Below are 17,075 nucleotides of genomic sequence, written 5' to 3'. Positions count from 1 at the left end.
TTAACCCCAGGGACTCTTTCTACCTGGAATGTGAATCCATCCCTTATCAGGTATTTTACAAAGTACTTTATCAGAATACCATATTCCTCTTCTCTTGGACAAAGCTTTTCCAACCAACGTGCCAAGAACGAATTATGGATGTGCTGAAATAATGACCCCCCCACTCCCTGGCCCCCTCAGCTTTCAGGGAACCAGGGAGTCTGCCATACAAATAATCGTTTTATGTGTGCCACGATGCAGAGAAGTTTGGAAACCTTGCTCTAACACTATCTCACGTTGGCAGAACATTGGAGCTGGCAGCTTCCTTCCTCTAGCTGACTTGGGTCTTGCCACCAACTCTGTCATTCTCACGATTCTGCTTCAAAGACAGCCGTGCCACAGTTCTCCCAAAGGACCAAAAAGAATCAAGCCAGGATGTCAAGGAGCTGTGAGTCCAGCGCCACACAGATACACAAAAAATGAAACAAAACTCTCAGGTGACAATATGGCAGAGATGCTACCAAATTTTCACAAAACATCTGAGCAATTTCCAGCAATACCTGCCTATAACTATTTCAAGGCAAAAGTTTAGAAGTAATGGAGGAAAGATGAAAGAGAAAGTCACAAAGGAAAGAGAAAACGAAAATGTGTGCTTTTGTAGAGAACAGCTGAGGATTTGTAAGAGCTATTCAGTGGCTTCCATGACTGGCAAAGTTAGGAGACACTAAAGAGGACAAGAGTATTTTCAAGTTCCTTTGTTTTATAGTCTTTTTTTTTCATACTTCCTAGAACTAATGCTGGTGAATATGAGACTTTTAGACCGTTATAGTCCCTAAGTCATCGTCGTCCATATTTTGTGGAACTACTCTCTCCAGTCTGTACATATATCATTAGTTTTTCATCCATAACCATATTCTCTTAAATTCCCTATTAAATTTACTTACTCCATCCTCAATTTATTCCTTATCCCATCCCAAATTCATCATTCTGGAATGTATTTATACCTCCAGACTCTTACAATGCTAAGTCTATTACTTAAAAGCCTTTATTTTCACATTTTCCACTCCTCATATGTCATCTCACACACTCACACACACACAGATTTGTATCTACCCCATAGGAAAACTATCAAATGACACTCCATAGGCCTCCTCCAAATTCATTTCTTTTTGTCATACTTTTTGATATGACATGAAATCAGGTGTTCAATTATTGAAAATTAATAAAGGAAGAGACCTTCTTAACGTCTGAGAGAAAATCAGGTGAGATACCTCCAACTTGTACCAAAGATGTAAAGAAAATATGCTAGAAGCACTGGAGTAGTAGTTGTCTGGATTCAGTAGCTCAGTCTGGATTCAGATAACCCAGGTTCAATCCTGGCTCCACCAGTGTAGTTCTGAGCAGATTAGCTTCAGTTTATCATTTAGTTCCAATTTCTTTATCTGTGTGTGTGTGCTCACTCAGTCGTGCCAGACTCTTTGTAACTCCATGGACCGTGCAGGCGGGCTCTACCCATGGAATTCTCCAGGCAGAAATACTGGTGTGGATTGCCATGCCCTCTTCCAGGGGATCTTCCTGACCTTGGGATTGTGTCTATTGCGTCTCCTGCACTGCCAGGCGGATTATTTACCACTGCACTACCTGAGAAGCCCTTCTTAATCTACAGAAATGAAAAGCTCAGCCGAGTTATAAGGCTGCTTTGAGGGTGGGATGAGGCAAGGAGATCACACAAAGCACCCAGCACAATGCCGGCCCACAGCACGCAGACAGACGTTACGGTGTCAGATTATCAGTCTTCTGGCTTCCTCATTGCCTTAGAAGGAAACTAATTTAGCATGGTTGATTTTTTTTTTTATAAAGATTATGTTTTCTGTCACGCCCCCGCTACTCCGCAAAGTAAGGATGCTAGATAGAGGGAAAATTAATTTTTGAGCAGAAGACGCTGGTCACTCTGTATGGACTATGATAAGCTGTATAGTTCTCTTCAAGTTTAAACATTCTATAAAATAGGCGTCAAACATTTTAGAAGGTCAACCCTTGATCAACAAACACCATCAAATCAGCAAATTTCAATATGCACTCTAAACTTACATTAAGTTTGGAAGGATACTAACTTATTCACAAAAGAGAATTATCATTATTCTTAATCTAGAGGTAATATGGAGAGAAAGGAGATGTCAAGATGAGCAGCAACATGCCAAAGACTTAGGGACCACACCACTGAAACATGCTTTGCCCTTTCTAAATAAGCTGAAGGCCGAAGTAGATAACCTTAAGTGAAAAATAAGAAAATGAAAAAAAAAAAAAAGAAAATGAAAACAAAGTACAGTAGAAGTTTAAACTTTTACTCTGAGCTGTACCCAGTGGGTTGGTGATATTTAATATATATTCAAAAATCATAAATGTATCAATTTATAAATCCACTGGATCTCTACAACATTGGCCACCAAGAGCAATCCCTAAAAAGAAACCTCAAAACCACAAATCAGGAACTAAATAAGTAGGCAGCCTTACTTCCTTCTCTAGGTCTAGGAAGGAATTTAGAAACACTGAAATTCTAAAGTACCTAGAGATTTCATCACTATAAAGCTAGAATCTCTGCATTCTACTCTCCATGGTGCCCAAACTAGCTATGTAGAGTTTGAAAACAAAAAAAAAAGCTCCACAAAAAAAAAAAAAAAAGTTTTCATTAACTTCAAGAAGACACTGCCTTAAGGAGTGGTTTTTAATCTACTGGAGGTTATATATCTCATTTAAGAATTTTCTTCAGAGGAGAGAAAATGTACTGAAACAAAACTTTGCCCATAATTTCGGGGGTGGGGATGAGGAAGTCCCCTGAAAGTCACAGACCATGGACTCCCTAAGGCATGACCCAGGATTTAGGCAAACTAATTTATCAATTTGAAAAAGAAGGAAAGTAACTGAGGCAGAGATTTTAATCCAAAAAATAAAATAAGATTAGAAATATTTGCTGTTTTCTCAGCTAAGGAGTGTTAGACCTGGTGGCTGGGAGGGAGGGTTGAGCAAGGAAAAAACAAAAGTGGGATTAAAACAGTACTGACATGTAATCTGTTGTCTTCAAATCGAAAGAGCAGCAATAAAACAGCCAACTCCTGCAGCCTTAACCCAGGAAGGATTTAACATAACCAATTCTTGTGCACATTCCCACACCAGTGAGGTTAATTAAACAGCAAAGGGGAACACACAAACACCTGCCACTTTTGCAGCCGAAAGCACAAGTTTAACAAAAGTCCTTCAAATCTTCCATCTTTTTCTTCCTTAAGAACCGACTCAGAGAAATTACATGTTTTAATCCAGGAGAAAAGGAAGGGAGGGGGACAAATCCTAAAAGGGGGTTGGTTAAAAGGATGTGCAGGAAGTGGAAACGACAAACTTTTTGAGATCAAAGGGCTCAAGAGGGCGGATAAGAACATAAAGGAAGTAATAATACAATAAAGTAAAAGGGGAAAGCGTCTAGAAACTGTTCTTAAAACAACAGCAACAAAAACCTCTTTCCTTTTTCCTAGACACGTAAACAGTAGTTAACTTGGCAAAGAGGAACGGACGAGACGACAGCACAACTTCCTTCCCAAACTCCAGCATTCCTTGGACGTCCTCTCCAGCACAGTCAGGCTTGGGACATTTCCTAGGCAAGGCTCCTCCCTGCACCACAGCCTGAGGAACCTCTAGCAGGGACTATCGCTGCGGGAGAGGGGAAGTGGCGGATGCAGGGAAAGAAAATCAGCAATACAGGCTGGACACCAAACCGGAGGGTGGCCCACTCGGAGACTCAGTCGAAAAGACCCGGATCCTGCAATCCCTTTCCCCACTCAATGCGTTCACAACCCGGAGGGTGCCGCCCTGGGAGGGCCGGTCCTACCGCTTCACCCGGCTGTTTCGGGGGCACCCTCAGGGTGACAAGAGGGACGAAGGGGTAGAAATCCAAGGCCGAGTACCTGGGTAGAGAGAGATGGCACACACAGTCTAAGGACAGAAGTGCCCTGTGAAAGTACGGAACAGCGAACCCCGGAGGCAACGTGTCCGGCCGGGCAACCAGCTCCAAGCAGCCTTCCCCCGCCTCCTTCCCAGCCGGCCAGCTCCGCCCTCACCTGTCTGCAGGGAAGCCGGCAGCACTCACGTCGAGGATTATCCTTGCCTCTGCTCCCTGAAGTCGCCTCAGCCCTGGCCAGAAGTGAGCGGAAACGCGACTTGTGCCTGTTCCTTCTTCCCCTCCCGCCACGCACCTCGGCTCCTCCGGGGCGGGGAGCAACTCCAACTGTCACAGCCTCACACTGACCAACCTCCGAATCTACTCAGACCGGCAGCCTCTCCACCGGCGGCCTACAGCTCCTGCACCCGGAGCGGCAGAGCCGGAAGTGAGGGGACCGGAAGTAGCGTTGTCCGTGGCCCTGGACGGCCTCTCTCTCCCTCAATCTGGCCAGCCCAGCCACGTCTCGATGGTGCCAGCACACCTCCAGCGAGGTCCCCTCTCCAGGGGGCGGGCCCCGCCCCGCCCACTGCGGCCCTAGCAACCACATCCGGGACTCAGCCGGCGCCGTTGCCCGGGTAATTTTCTGGTTGCGGCCAGTCCTAGAGGGGTGTGAGCCTGGGTCCAGATGCACCTGCCCGAGCTTGCCCCAGGGCGCGCGGGCCTGGTCTTGAGTGGTCGGAGGTCCAGGAGCCCTTAGCATAACTTTCTCAGTCACACACCTCAGCCTCACGCGTTAGGCTTTCCCCCAACAGATGGTGAGCCGGTGGCGGGAGGGCGCCTCGCAATCTCAGGAGAGCCAAAGCTTCTTTCTCAACTGCCGGAGAGCACGCAGAAGGTTATTCCAAACCCGCGGGCTTTGAGAGGGTGGAGGGAATGCGGGGTTTAGGGAGCAGACGGGATGCGGGTGCTTCACTCTCCTTCCCCAGTGCCCCACGCTGTCCACTCACGCCCACCCACTTCTGGACGACCAGACTAGACACCCTTGTTCGGCATCCCTGAGTTATGATTTGCTGTCTTTGTGATCACTTTCTGCTCTGCTTGCTGGCAGAGAGTGGATCCGTGATACTTTTCTCTCCTGCTTCTCTTTACTCAGATGACCGATTTCTGCTTTCTTTGCTTGCCCCATTACTTAATAGATCACTGCCCTGTCTACAGAGACCTCCGAACAGTCCTCTTGGATCCCGTTATAGTTTCCTAAGTGAAGGCCCCAACCTGCACTTCGGCTATTCTGCCTGTCCCCGCACAGTACGGCTCAGCAGTGGTGCTAGACCCTTGAAGCTCATTTGCATACAGGACGTACCGGTGATCCAGCCGCGCTAGTCTCCCTTCCAGGTTCTAGACTGCTTTTGACAGCCCTGTCACTTGCAGAAATGACAAAGGTAACAGCGCACTCCGTGGAATCTACCCCTCTAGACCAGACTTCTCACCTGCCTTGTCAAATTAGCTGACAAGACATTTTTAATGGCTAAGTGCCCGAAGGCAGAATTCTGCCTCTTTGGATTTGTAGGGAGTTTCAGCATAGTGAACCATACATCCCTGTACAAACACCTATCCCATATCTGTGAAGAGTAAATGCACCACAATGTTTCAAAAGTAAATACCAATATTTATTGTCTGAGATTTCCAGGACACCTTCTCTGACAAAAACCGTAATGAAATTCCAAAACGTAAATCTGTGGTTGCATGTTGAATCGCTTCAGTTGTGTCTGACCCTTTACTATCCCACGGACTGTAGCCCGGCAGGTTCCTGCTCCATGGGGATTCTCCATTCAAGAATACTGGAGTGAGTTGTCGTGCCCGCCTCCAGGGGAAATGGATGAATATATATATATTCGTTCATTTAGCTCTAGTTCTACAGTTTACTGTGGATTTTGTGGTTAGAAGCATTCCTGTTAGTCTTCTCAATTATAAGAGAAGGATCCCCATCTAGAATGCTTCTGCTGCTGCTGCTAAGTCGCTTCAGTCGTGTCCGACTCTGTGCGACCCCTTAAACAGCAGCCCACCAGGCTCCCCCGCCCCTGGGATTCTCCAGGCAAGAACACTGGAGTGGGTTGCCATTTCCCTCTCCAATGCATGAAAGTGAGAAGTGAAAGTGAAGTCGCTCAGTCGTGTCCGACTCTTAGCGACCCCATGGACTGCAGCCCACCAGGCTCCTCGGTTCATGGTACTCTCCAGGCAAGAGTACTGGAGTGGGGTGCCATTGCCATCTAGAATAATTACTGCTTTTATTATGTAGGAACAGAATGGAACTTAGTAGCCAGTACAAGGATTAGAGTTTCAGAAGGATGACTAGGAAGAGGTGGGTGACAGTGCTCAGTGGTACCAGAAAGATGTGTACTTAACTGTTTGGGCTGGCTGGGGCTGTAAGGATTCCTGCCAGCTGTCTCTTGAGTTTGGAGACATTTAACTAAAGATATCTGTTAGACCATTAAGCTCAGAAGTATTTCTGATATTAAAAAGGTAGACACTTGGTTTAGTTATTTGTCCTTAGCTGGATCGTTTTCTTGGCAGCTGCTGGTTTTGATAGAAATTCAGATGTGGTTGGAACTGATGCTAACTTCTACTTGGTGAGGGTGCTGTGAATCATTTTAGGTGCTCTCTGGTCCAGTGTGATTCTGCTAGTGTGCACAGTTAGTCCTTATATTAATGCATAGTGTTATGCTGTGCAAGGCTATAGACAGGATTCATCCTCCTATGATTTTTGCTACCTGCAGGGAAATTAGAAAGTAGGAAGACCTGAAGGATACACTGGAAATTACTTCAGCTGGTGACGGAAAACAGTGACAGTCTATGCACTTTCTTTGGGAAAAAAAGGAAGTAGTAGCTTTTATTCTTGGGTTTGGGGAAATTTTTTCATGCTGACTCAAAAGACTGTTTTAAACCGAGCCCTGCTTAGATGGAGACTCTCTCTCACTCTATGCTTCCTTCCCTCACCCTTTCCCTTGATCCCTCCCCCCACCCCCTTGCTTTCTCACTCCCTAATTGCCTACAGCTTGGGGAATTCTTCCTGCCCATTTTCCTCGGGAAAAAATAGAAGATTACTATTTTCCTTTTAATTGGCATTGTGTTTGGAGAAGTATAACAAGAAGGGAATAGCTGCCTGCCATATATGCTTGTGACAGGGAGCTTATCTAATCACTAACCTTTGCACTGCTATTGGCTATTATTCAGCTTTAGAAAAATCAGGTACCATTTATTCGCTTGGCTTATGGGGGAACTGTAGCAGCCTGTTTTTTATTTATTGACTAGGAAGAAAAGCAGGCAGTGGGTTAAAGGATATTGTTATTTATCATTATATATATTTCAGTGTTCTTCTCTGAAAGTAAACTCTTTATTAAAGGGTACTGATTCTCCTCCTCCTCCTCCTAAGTCACTTCAGTCGTGTCCGACTCTGTGCGACCCCATAGACGGCAGCCCACCAGGCTCCCCCGTCCCTGGGATTATCCAGGCAAGAACACTTAATGCAATATTTAAATAAGCCCATGAAAAGTAGAATGGGTAGAACATAAAGTAGAAATTGTTTTAACTACAAAGGAAAAAACTTATAATTCCATTGTCTACAGTTAACATCAACATTATGGTCAATATCTTATGCAAATTTTTTTCTTCATTTATTTAACAAATTGTTATTGGGAACCTACAGTTAGCTGGGCACCAAGCACTGTAGGAACAGCCGTGAGCCTCTGCCTTCAAGGAACTTTCAGTATAGGTTGTATTTGTTGGCATGCAATTCTGTATTTTGCTTTTCCCACTTAATATTGATATATTATGAAATTTCCCTCATATCATTAAACATTCTCCTTCAGGGGCTCAATAGTATTTTAACATATAGATATTCGTAAGTTATTTATCTAATCCTTTTTGCTACAGATCTGGATTACTTTAAGTTTTCTCTATAATTATAAAACAACCAAGTAGGAAACAGTCTTGTGTGGTATAATTCTAAGACGAATTCCAATGACTTTCACCTTGTATAATTCCTTCCTCTGCGAACAGGACAGGCTGTCATTCTATGATTATATTATACGCAAGAGGAATTTTGCAGATGTAACTGAAGTAACTACTCACTGACTTTGAGTTACTCAAAACGAAGTTAATCTGGCTAGTCCTAAACTGACTACATGAATCTTATATTTTATTTATTTTACTGAAGTATCATTGATTTGCAATATTATATTAGTCTCAAATGTACAAAATAGTGATTCAATATTTCTACAGATTATACTCCATTTAAATTTATTACAAAATAATAGCTACATTTTCCTGTGCTATGCAATATATCCTTGTTACTTATTTATTCTATGTGTAGTAGTTTGTATCTCTTACTCCCATACAGCTACGTTGCCCTCCTCCTTTCCCTCTGCTCACTGGTGATCACTAGTTCGTTCTCTGTGAGTCTGTCTCTGTTTCGTTATATACATTCCTTTGTTTTAGATTCTACGTGAACGTGTTAACAAAGTGTTTGTCTTTCCCTGACTTATTTCACAAAGCATAATACCCCCAGCTCCATCCACATTTTTGCAAATGGCAAAGTTTCATTCTTTTTTGTGGCTGAGCAATATTCTATTATGTATTTATACGTAATATACATCTTTATCCATTCACCTGTTGATAGACACTTAGGTTGCTTCCATATCCTGGCTGTTGTAAGTGATGCTGTTATTAACAGTGGGGTGTGTGTATCTTTTCAAATTCATGTTTTTGTTTTCTTCGCATATATATGTACACACAGCACTGAATTGCTGGATCCTATGGTAGTTTGTTTCCAGTTTTTTGAAGAACCTCCATACTATTTTCCATATTGTTGCATCAATTTACATTTCTGCCAACAGTGTACAAAGGTTTCCTTTTCTCCGCATTGTTGCCAATGTTTGTTATTGTTTTTGATGATAGCCTTTCTGACAGGTATGAGGTGATATCCTACTGTGGTTTTGATTTGCATTTTCCTGAGGATTATGATGTTGAGCATCATTTCATGTGCCTGTTGGCCATCTGTGTATCTTTTTTGGAAAAATGTCTTATCAGATCTTCTGCCTATTTTTAATTGAGTTGTTTGGTTTTTGGTATTGAGTTGTATGGGCTATTTATATAGTTTGGATATTATTCCCTTCTTGGTCACATCATTCACAAGTAAGCTGTCTTTTCATTTTGTTCATGGTTTCCTTTGCAGTCCAAAAGCCTTCAAGTTTAACTGGGTTATATGAACCTTTTAAAAGCATAGTTTTCTCTAGCTGATGGCAGCAGAGGAAATTAGAGAGATTTGAAGCTTGAGAGAGATTTGACATGAGAAAGGTTCTCTGTTGCTGAAATAAAGAGGACCCCAGGTCAGTACCTGAGAGAGGCCTCCAAGAGCTAAGGGTAATCTCTGCTCACAGTCAACAAAAAACCAGGGACCTCAGTCCTACACGGAGAAGGCGATGGCACCCCACTCCAGTACTCTTGCCTGGAAAATCCCATGGATGGAGGAGCCTGGAAGGCTGCAGTCCATGGGGTCCTGAGGGTTGGACACGACTGAACGACTTCACTTTCACTTTTCACTTTCATGCATTGGAGAAGAAGATGGCAACTCATTCCAGTGTTCTTGCCTGGAGAATCCCAGGGACGGGGGAGCCTGGTGGGCTGCCGTCTATGGGGTCACACAGTCAGACACGACTAAAGTGACTTAGCAGCAGCATCAGTCCTACAACCACAGAAGTCTAAGTTCTTTACCAGCTGAGCCACAAGAGAAGCCCAAGAATACTGGAGTGGGTAGCCTATCCCTTCTCCAGCGGATCTTCCCCACCCAGGAACCAAACTAGGGTCTCCTGCATTGCAGGCGGATTCTTTACCAACTGAGCTATCAGGGAAGCCCACAGATAACCTGAATGAACTTGGGAGCAAATTCTCCCCCAGCTTCTGGATAGAGCCCAGCCTGACTGGCATCTTGATTTCAGCCCTCTAAGACACTAAGCAGAGGACTCAGTTAAGCCCACCTGGACTTCTGGCTAGTTACATGAGATAATAAATGGATATTGTTTTAAGCTACTGCTGCTGCTGCTAAGTCACTTCAGTCGTGTCCGACTCTGCGACCCCATAGATGGCAGCCCACCTAAATGTCTGTTAATTTGTTACACAGCAAAAGAAAATGAATATATTTGTAAGATAGATTATTTTTATATCTATAATTTTGAGGGAGATGGAATAAAATGGTAGGTATGGACTTGCTGGATAAAAAGTTATGCACATTTTTTAAGTTTTCATGTTATATTGCTAATTTGCCCTCAGCAAGCTTTGTACCAACTTATGTACATCCTAGCAATGTATGTCGGAGAAGGCAATGGCACCCCACTCCAGTACTCTTGCCTGGAAAATCCCATGGACGGAGAACCCTGGTAGGCTGCAGTCCATGGGGTCGCTAAGAATCGGACACGACTGAGCAACTTCACTTTCACTTTTCACTTTCATGCATTGGAGAAGGAAATGGCAACCTGCTCCAGTGTTCTTGCCTGGAGAATCCCAGGGACGGTGGAGCCTGATGGGCTGCCGTCTATGGAGTCGCACAGAGTTGGACACGACTGAAGTGACTTAGCAGCAGCAGCAGCAGCAATATATGTTACTGCATCCCAGCAAACCCTAGATACTGCTGTTTTGGTAAGCAAAAACAAAAAGGTAGCTCCTGTTTTGAAGGAAGATTTACATTTCTCTTACTACTAGTAGAATGGACAATTGTTTTCTTTATTTGGAGTTCAGTTGGTAAGTCTATTTTAGTGAGTTGCCTAGTCTTAGTCTTCAGTTCGCTTCACTGTTGGTACAGAGAAAATAGTTCCTGCTGGTGCTGGTGCTGCTGCTGCTGCTAAGTCGCTTCAGTTGTGTCCAACTCTGTGCGACCCCATAGACGGCAGCCCACCAGGCTCCCCCGTCCCTGGGATTCTCCAGTCAAGAACACTGGAGTGGGTTGCCATTTCCTTCTCCAAAAGTAGTTCCTAACTGCTAGTAAGTAGTACAGCACTTCTCTCCTGTAATATCTTCAAGGGGTTGTTGTTTTTGTTCAGTCGCTAAGTAGTGTCTGACACTTTGCGACCTCATGGGCTATAGGACACCAAATTCCTCTTTCCTCCACTGTCTCATGGAGTTTGCTCAAATTCATGCCCATCTTCAAGGAGTAGCATGATTGAGAGAATTATTACTTCTAAGAAATATTAGCTGCTGCCATCATTCCCTGCAAAAAACAAAAAGCCCAGCCACTGGGCTGTGGGAGAATGGAAAATTCCCATTCTCAATGAATTCAGCTTCATTGATTAGGCAGTATTGCCTAACTTTCCTAGGGAAAAAGCCTGGCTTGTCTGATTTGGCGTTGGAAATTTGGTTGTTTCAGGAATAAAGATGTATTGCATCTTACCATGGAAAACTGTAACTTTGACAACTGTTTTAGAGGGAAATATATACTGTTAACTCTCAGGAAAAAAATCCTACTATCTTCCTAAAAAAAGTATCACTGTGTTCAATTTGATCAAGATAATCATCTCTGATTGTGTGTATTATATTGCTTTATTTGTGATAGGATATGGGAGAAAATTCAAGTCACTTTTTCTGTAATCCTTATTATTTGAGATGATAGGGTTTATACCTGACAAATGAAATAAAATGGAAGGAAAGAAGAGGAAAAAAGAAACAAAAACAACCAAACAGAAAGAAGGAAGAGATTCCCTTTTACTCTTGGAGAGTAATTTTCCTTGGTTTTGACTTTTCTTAAAAAATTGGTTCTTGCTCCCTAAATTTCTGGAGGTTGGTATCCTTCCTAATAAGAGAAAGATATTTTTAATTTTTTATCCTGAAATAATGGTATATTTATAGGATATAGTAAAAAAATATGCAGGCAGTTTCCATATATAAGAATTTTTGTAGTTGAATGGTCAAATCTTATTTACTTAAAAGGTCAGCTCACCCTAAAATTGGATATGGGGTATGGATTCTGTTTATGTCCCCAGAATTCATAATGGCTGTTCTCCTGTGGAAACCTTATACTGCCTTTTGGGGTATATGTGGAGGGGGATAGGTTTGGAAAGGCATTGGAAACTCTATCTTTAGCTTGGTGCTGGAGGCATAGAATGTGTAACTGTTAGAGGAGCCATGCAATGTGTAAAAAGAATGGTGGACTTGACCTTGGAAAGCCTGGATTCTGGACTGCATTCAACCATGTTATAACCGTTTGAGCTTTGAAATCGTTTTACCTTCCTCCTGAGTTGTTTAGAATACAGGAAGTAAAGCAGTTTGGAAATTAACACCCTAGGCTCTCATAATTATTATTAAGATCATTTTTGCAACAACAAAAAAGATTCGTTTACTGGTTTTATTTCCTATAATAAAAATTACTTCTTTGTTTTGGCCAACAAAGGCAGAGGAATTTTGATAAAGTTTTGTGCAAAAAAAAAAAAAAATGCATGTGTTATCTTGAAACCTCCAAGGTCAGAGAGAAAAACTAGAGGAATGGAGTGTCTACCCTCTCACGTGGAAGGAAGTAACCCTCACCGCCAAACCCCCCACCCCCTTCATCAGATTAGCGTGTTTCCTGGGCCTGTAGGAGGCCCAAAGCCTGTGGATTCTAGTGGGGGAGATGCCACCTGGGAAGGCTGGGACCAGCTTATGTAGGGTGAGCATTCTCACTGCACTATTTGGCTTAAGAAGAGTTCTGCTTTCAGTGTATGTTTAAGGTGGGATTCTTGCTATCATTTGAAGTAGGATTTCACGAAATCTCAGAATTTTATAGATTGACACAGCGGAAGGGCACATTAAAGGGAAGATAATGATGATGAAAGGGAAAGGGAAAGTTGCTCAGTCATGTCCGACTCTTTGCAACCCCATGGATTATACAGTCCATGGAATTCTCCAGGCCAGAATATTGGGGTGGGCAGCCTATTCCTTCTCTAGTGGATCTTCCCAACCCAGGGATCGAACCCAGGTCTCCAGCACTGCAAGCAGATTCTTTACCGGCTGAGCCACAAAATGATGATGAGGTCATCAAATATTTATTGAGTACTTTGTAAGGTGCTAAATGCCGTGCTAAGCACTTAACACGCTCTCACTGAATCTCACTGAGTGTGCCATTACTCCACGAGGTACATGCTGTAGTCACCTTTATTTTACAAAAAAAGAGGGCCAAGGCTTCAAAGGCTTAAGTGAACTACCCAGGATCACCTTAAGTGCTAAATGCCAGTCACTTGTCAATTCAGGTTTGTCTGGCACCAAGGCCCATCTCCTCCCGCTGTGATAAGCCCTTTATTTTACAGATAAAGAAGTAGAGGTCCTGAGAGGTCGAGACCATGATCTCTCTCCTTCTTTTGTTTTTTTCCACATTGTATCTTCCCAGTACTTTGTTTATTCCCATGCGTTTTGTCAAGTATTTTCTGGCCTCCGTGCATTCGGCCAATGTGTCAAAGTGATAAAAAGTTACTAGATTTTTAAGCAACCAGAATAAGATTTCCGTTTTTAAAATTTGTAATGGAATCACTTGATTGGATTTTTAGCGAAGCATTCTACCAGACTCCTGTAAAGGAGACACTGTCTCCCATGTTCTATTAAAAGTTGGACCTTGTGACCACTGTCTATGTTTTTCTTTTAGAGAAGCCAGAGGGGCAGCCTGTGACTTCATGGGAAAAACAGCCACCAAAGATCTACCCAGCATCATTTTTAGTTCTTTAATTTTGGTAAGCTCACATTTTTAAAACAGATTAAATTTGTCTGATTTATTCCAGAAGTATATATTACAAAGCATTCAAAGGCAAGTGAGAACTCAAGGGGTCAGAGCAGAGCTCCAGAGCTTTTCACAGGGACACCATTTGGGAGGTAAGCATTTCTTCTGGAAGCTTCAGTTACTGTATTTTTAGAAACATGTTCCCATTCTTTTCATGATTATTAAAAGCATAACTAAATAGTATAAATTTTTTTTGATATTAAATTGACATATCATCGCTAAAATTCCTCTTTTTTTTTTTTTTTTTTTAATGTTTCAAGTGACAGAGGATATTGTCAAGTCTTAGAAGGGTTCTACCATTTTCTACTCTACCCTAAAGAGACTTGGAAGTTAGCGGCTGATGTTTTGCATGAAATTTCTGAAAGCTTTTCTTCTTATCTCTGAGGCCTTCTGTGGAGAATTAAGAGGAGGCTGAATGCGCGCATGGATAAAATGGATCATCTTAAAGGATTGAAGTTCCAAAAATACATCAGCAGGACTGGACAGGTTTGACATAATGAGATTTCTATTTTAGCTTGACTTCTGGAACTCCGAATAAACTGAACTGCACAAGGTCCTGGGGAGGAGGTTTCTCTTCTAAAATATTCTAGCTGCAGATAATATTTTTCTTATTCAGATCCTTTGAAGAAATGCATTTATTCATCCGTTTCCACAGAAATAAGACTATTAGACACTGACCAACTTTTAATATATGTAGTGGCTTAGAAAGCAATTTGTATCATACTGGAAAATAAATTTTTCTAAAGAAACAGACCCAGAGAGAGACGACATCTCTACATAAGCTCAGGGTGAGATGGCGGAAGCCCCTGTGGATGCCTCAACTCTGCCCGTAACTGTGAAGAAAAAGAAAAGTCTATCCATTGAAGAAAAGATCGACATCATAAATGCAGTAGAAAGCGGTAAGAAAAAAGCAGAGATTGCAGCTGAATATGGAATAAAGAAAAATTCATTGTCTTCTATTATGAAGAATAAAGACAAGGTTCTGGAAGCCTTTGAATCACTGAGATTTGATCCAAAGAGAAAAAGACTGAGAACGGCTTTTTACACAGACCTGGAAGAGGCACTAATGAGGTGGTACCGAATCGCTCAGTGTCTGAATGTGCCAGTTAATGGCCCAATGTTGCGGCTAAAAGCTAATGATTTTGCCCAGAAACTGGGACATAATGATTTTAAGTGCAGCAATGGGTGGCTGGATCGTTTTAAATCCAGGTATGGTCTAGTATTCAGAGCTCAACCTGTAGAAGCCACAGGTGTATCAGCAGACCCTTCAGCTGTCTGGCACCAAAACATACTTCCTTATTATTTAAATGATTATCATCCTAAAAATGTTTTTAATGTAAAAGAGACTGGGCTGCTTTATCGAATGTTGCCTACAAATACCTTTGCATTTAAAGGAGAAACCTGTTCAATTGGCAAGTTATGCAAAGACAGAATAACCCTGGTGGTCGGGACAAACATGGATGGCTCAGAGAAGCTTCCTCTGCTTCTCATTGGGAAAAACAGAAATCCACGTTGCTTCAAAGGCATAAAATCGTTGCCTGTGTATTATGAAGCTAACAAAATGGCATGGATGACTGCAGAAGTATTTGAACAGTGGATGCAGAAGCTGGATGAGAGATTTCAAGCTCAGCAAAGAAGAGTGGTGATTTTTGTTGAATCTTCTCCTGCACACCCAGAGGTAAAAAACCTGAAGTCCATTGAATTAGCGTTCTTTCCATCATGTTTATCTTCCAAATTTATAGCTATGAAACAAGGTGTTATTAGAAGCCTTAAAATCAAATATCGACATTGTCTTATTAAGAAATTTCTGAGCTCTGTTGAAGGCAGCAAAGAATTTACCTTTTCCCTTCTAGATGCAGTTGATATATTGCATCTCTGTTGGAGGGCTGTCACCCCAGAGACTATTGTTAAGAGCTATGAAGAGGCAGGGTTCAAATCTCAAAGGGGAGAAAGCAAGGAGGCAAGTGCGGAGACAGACACTGGCCTTGATTTGGTTGCCGACGCCCAGGCGGCAGGAGTGGAATTTCCCGAAGGCTTATCTGTAGAAGAGTATGCTGCCCTGGATGATGACTTAGAGACTTGTGAGGCAGCACCCAGCGGTGATGCTGTATGCCCCAAAGAAAGTGAATCAGATGAAACTGGATTTTATACTTCTGACGAGGAGGAGGATGGTGGGTCTCTGGAAAGTGAACTCCCTTTACCATCAAAAAATGAGGCAATAACTGCTTTAGATACTCTGAAAACTTTTCTTAGAAGTCAAGATATAAATGATGAGCTTCATAATGCTTTAGCAGACCTTGAAATTTTTATTAACTCTTTATCATCTAAGTAATTATTTATTGTACAACATCTGAAGATAATAGAGCTTTTTATAATGTATTTTATTATTAATATTTAAGGTATGTAAAGGGAAAATACCTCTTAAACCTAAAAAATGCCTAACTAATAATTTTTGGTTTAATTGCAGATGTCTTTGCTCTGTCTGCAGAGTAAAGTTCCCTAGGTAGATTAAATGATGAGTAAGTAAATGAAAAAAATGAATTTCAATTTAGTAAGATTTTGGGGAGTAGAAAATAAATTTCACAGGCCTTATATTTGAAGTATATGGTATATATGTCAAAAACAAAAAGAACTCTCCAACTGTTTGATTCACACAGGTTGAATTGGTGATTGCTATTTTCTATTTTTTTCAAGTTCAGATCACATTGTAAGATATTTTAATTTTTCTACCTCGTCTAAGAACCAAACATATATCTGTTGGTTAGATACTTATTTTTATAAACATACACTAACTAGACTCTGAAATATCAAGTGCTAATTTTAAATTATTTTTCTCATGACTAGCTAATCATCCTAATAAAAATTATGAAAAATTACTGAAAAAAAACTGACCCAATTATAAACCCAGATGATTAAAAATATGCGTCTAACTTTAAAATTATTTCTGTATATGGTCAAACGAAAGACTTATGACCTTATCACGTTTCCTTAAATCATCTATATCCAGAAGATAATATGGATTCTTCCTAAATATTTGTATGTATATGTGTGTGTGTTAACAGAAAAGTGCATTATTAAAATATGTATTAAACTCTTTTTATATTTTAATAAGATTACTCTTTAAAAATGTGAAGAAACATATGCAGTTACTAAAAAAGAAAATATGTAATTCTTAGTTCTCTGATTTTAAGAGCTGAAATAATTTATAACATTGGATTTTTTTTATTTTACTGAATTTTGTTTTCAGGACAAACTGATTGTTCTTTCAGGGTATTTTGATTTTTTTTTTTCAAATTCAGTGGGTAGCATTTTGGATTAACTTTTTGTTTGAGGAAGTTTTGTATTCAGAATGTTTTAAAATATTGTATGAAATTA

General features: G+C 41.4%; 2 protein-coding genes across 13 annotated transcripts in view; one reads left to right on the top strand and one right to left on the bottom strand.

Annotated features, from left to right (window-relative positions):
* The window catches only part of ARFIP1 (ADP ribosylation factor interacting protein 1), a 137,504-nt gene extending 133,051 nt beyond the window's left edge, over positions 1-4,453 (bottom strand). Inside the window, exon 1 of one of the 6 annotated variants that reach the window (XM_027513461.1) lies at positions 4,089-4,453. The gene's annotated coding sequence lies outside the window, so the exon portion shown is untranslated. Of the gene's footprint in view, positions 1-3,935; positions 4,000-4,088 lie in introns of those variants that run through there. The other 5 variants (XM_027513465.1, XM_027513466.1, XM_027513460.1 and 2 more) reach the window with 5 other exon arrangements.
* Positions 4,447-16,800, top strand: TIGD4 (tigger transposable element derived 4). Of its 7 annotated transcripts, none has more exons than XM_027513457.1 (4): positions 4,555-4,805; positions 5,107-5,349; positions 13,702-13,792; positions 13,961-16,800. In XM_027513457.1, exon 4 carries the CDS (start codon positions 14,494-14,496, stop codon positions 16,030-16,032), a length of 1,539 nt encoding a protein of 512 aa, XP_027369258.1. In that variant the 5' UTR covers positions 4,555-4,805; positions 5,107-5,349; positions 13,702-13,792; positions 13,961-14,493; the 3' UTR covers positions 16,033-16,800. The 7 variants fall into 7 exon arrangements, with proteins under 7 accessions (XP_027369259.1, XP_027369258.1, XP_027369253.1 ...); XM_027513452.1 differs by having other exon boundaries at positions 13,569-13,792; XM_027513458.1 differs by lacking the exons at positions 4,555-4,805; positions 5,107-5,349 and adding an exon at positions 4,447-4,545.
* Positions 16,801-17,075: the final 275 nt, after the last annotated feature.

This window comes from Bos indicus x Bos taurus, chromosome 17 (assembly GCF_003369695.1).
Source record: "Bos indicus x Bos taurus breed Angus x Brahman F1 hybrid chromosome 17, Bos_hybrid_MaternalHap_v2.0, whole genome shotgun sequence".
In the NCBI taxonomy this organism is placed as follows: Eukaryota; Metazoa; Chordata; class Mammalia; order Artiodactyla; family Bovidae; genus Bos; species Bos indicus x Bos taurus.
This window is presented reverse-complemented; position numbering and strand designations above follow the sequence as displayed.

Bases quoted from the DNA above. Each gene is read 5' to 3' on its own strand.
- TIGD4 (XM_027513458.1), top strand. From the start codon at position 14,494: ATGGCGGAAGCCCCTGTGGATGCCTCAACTCTGCCCGTAACTGTGAAG.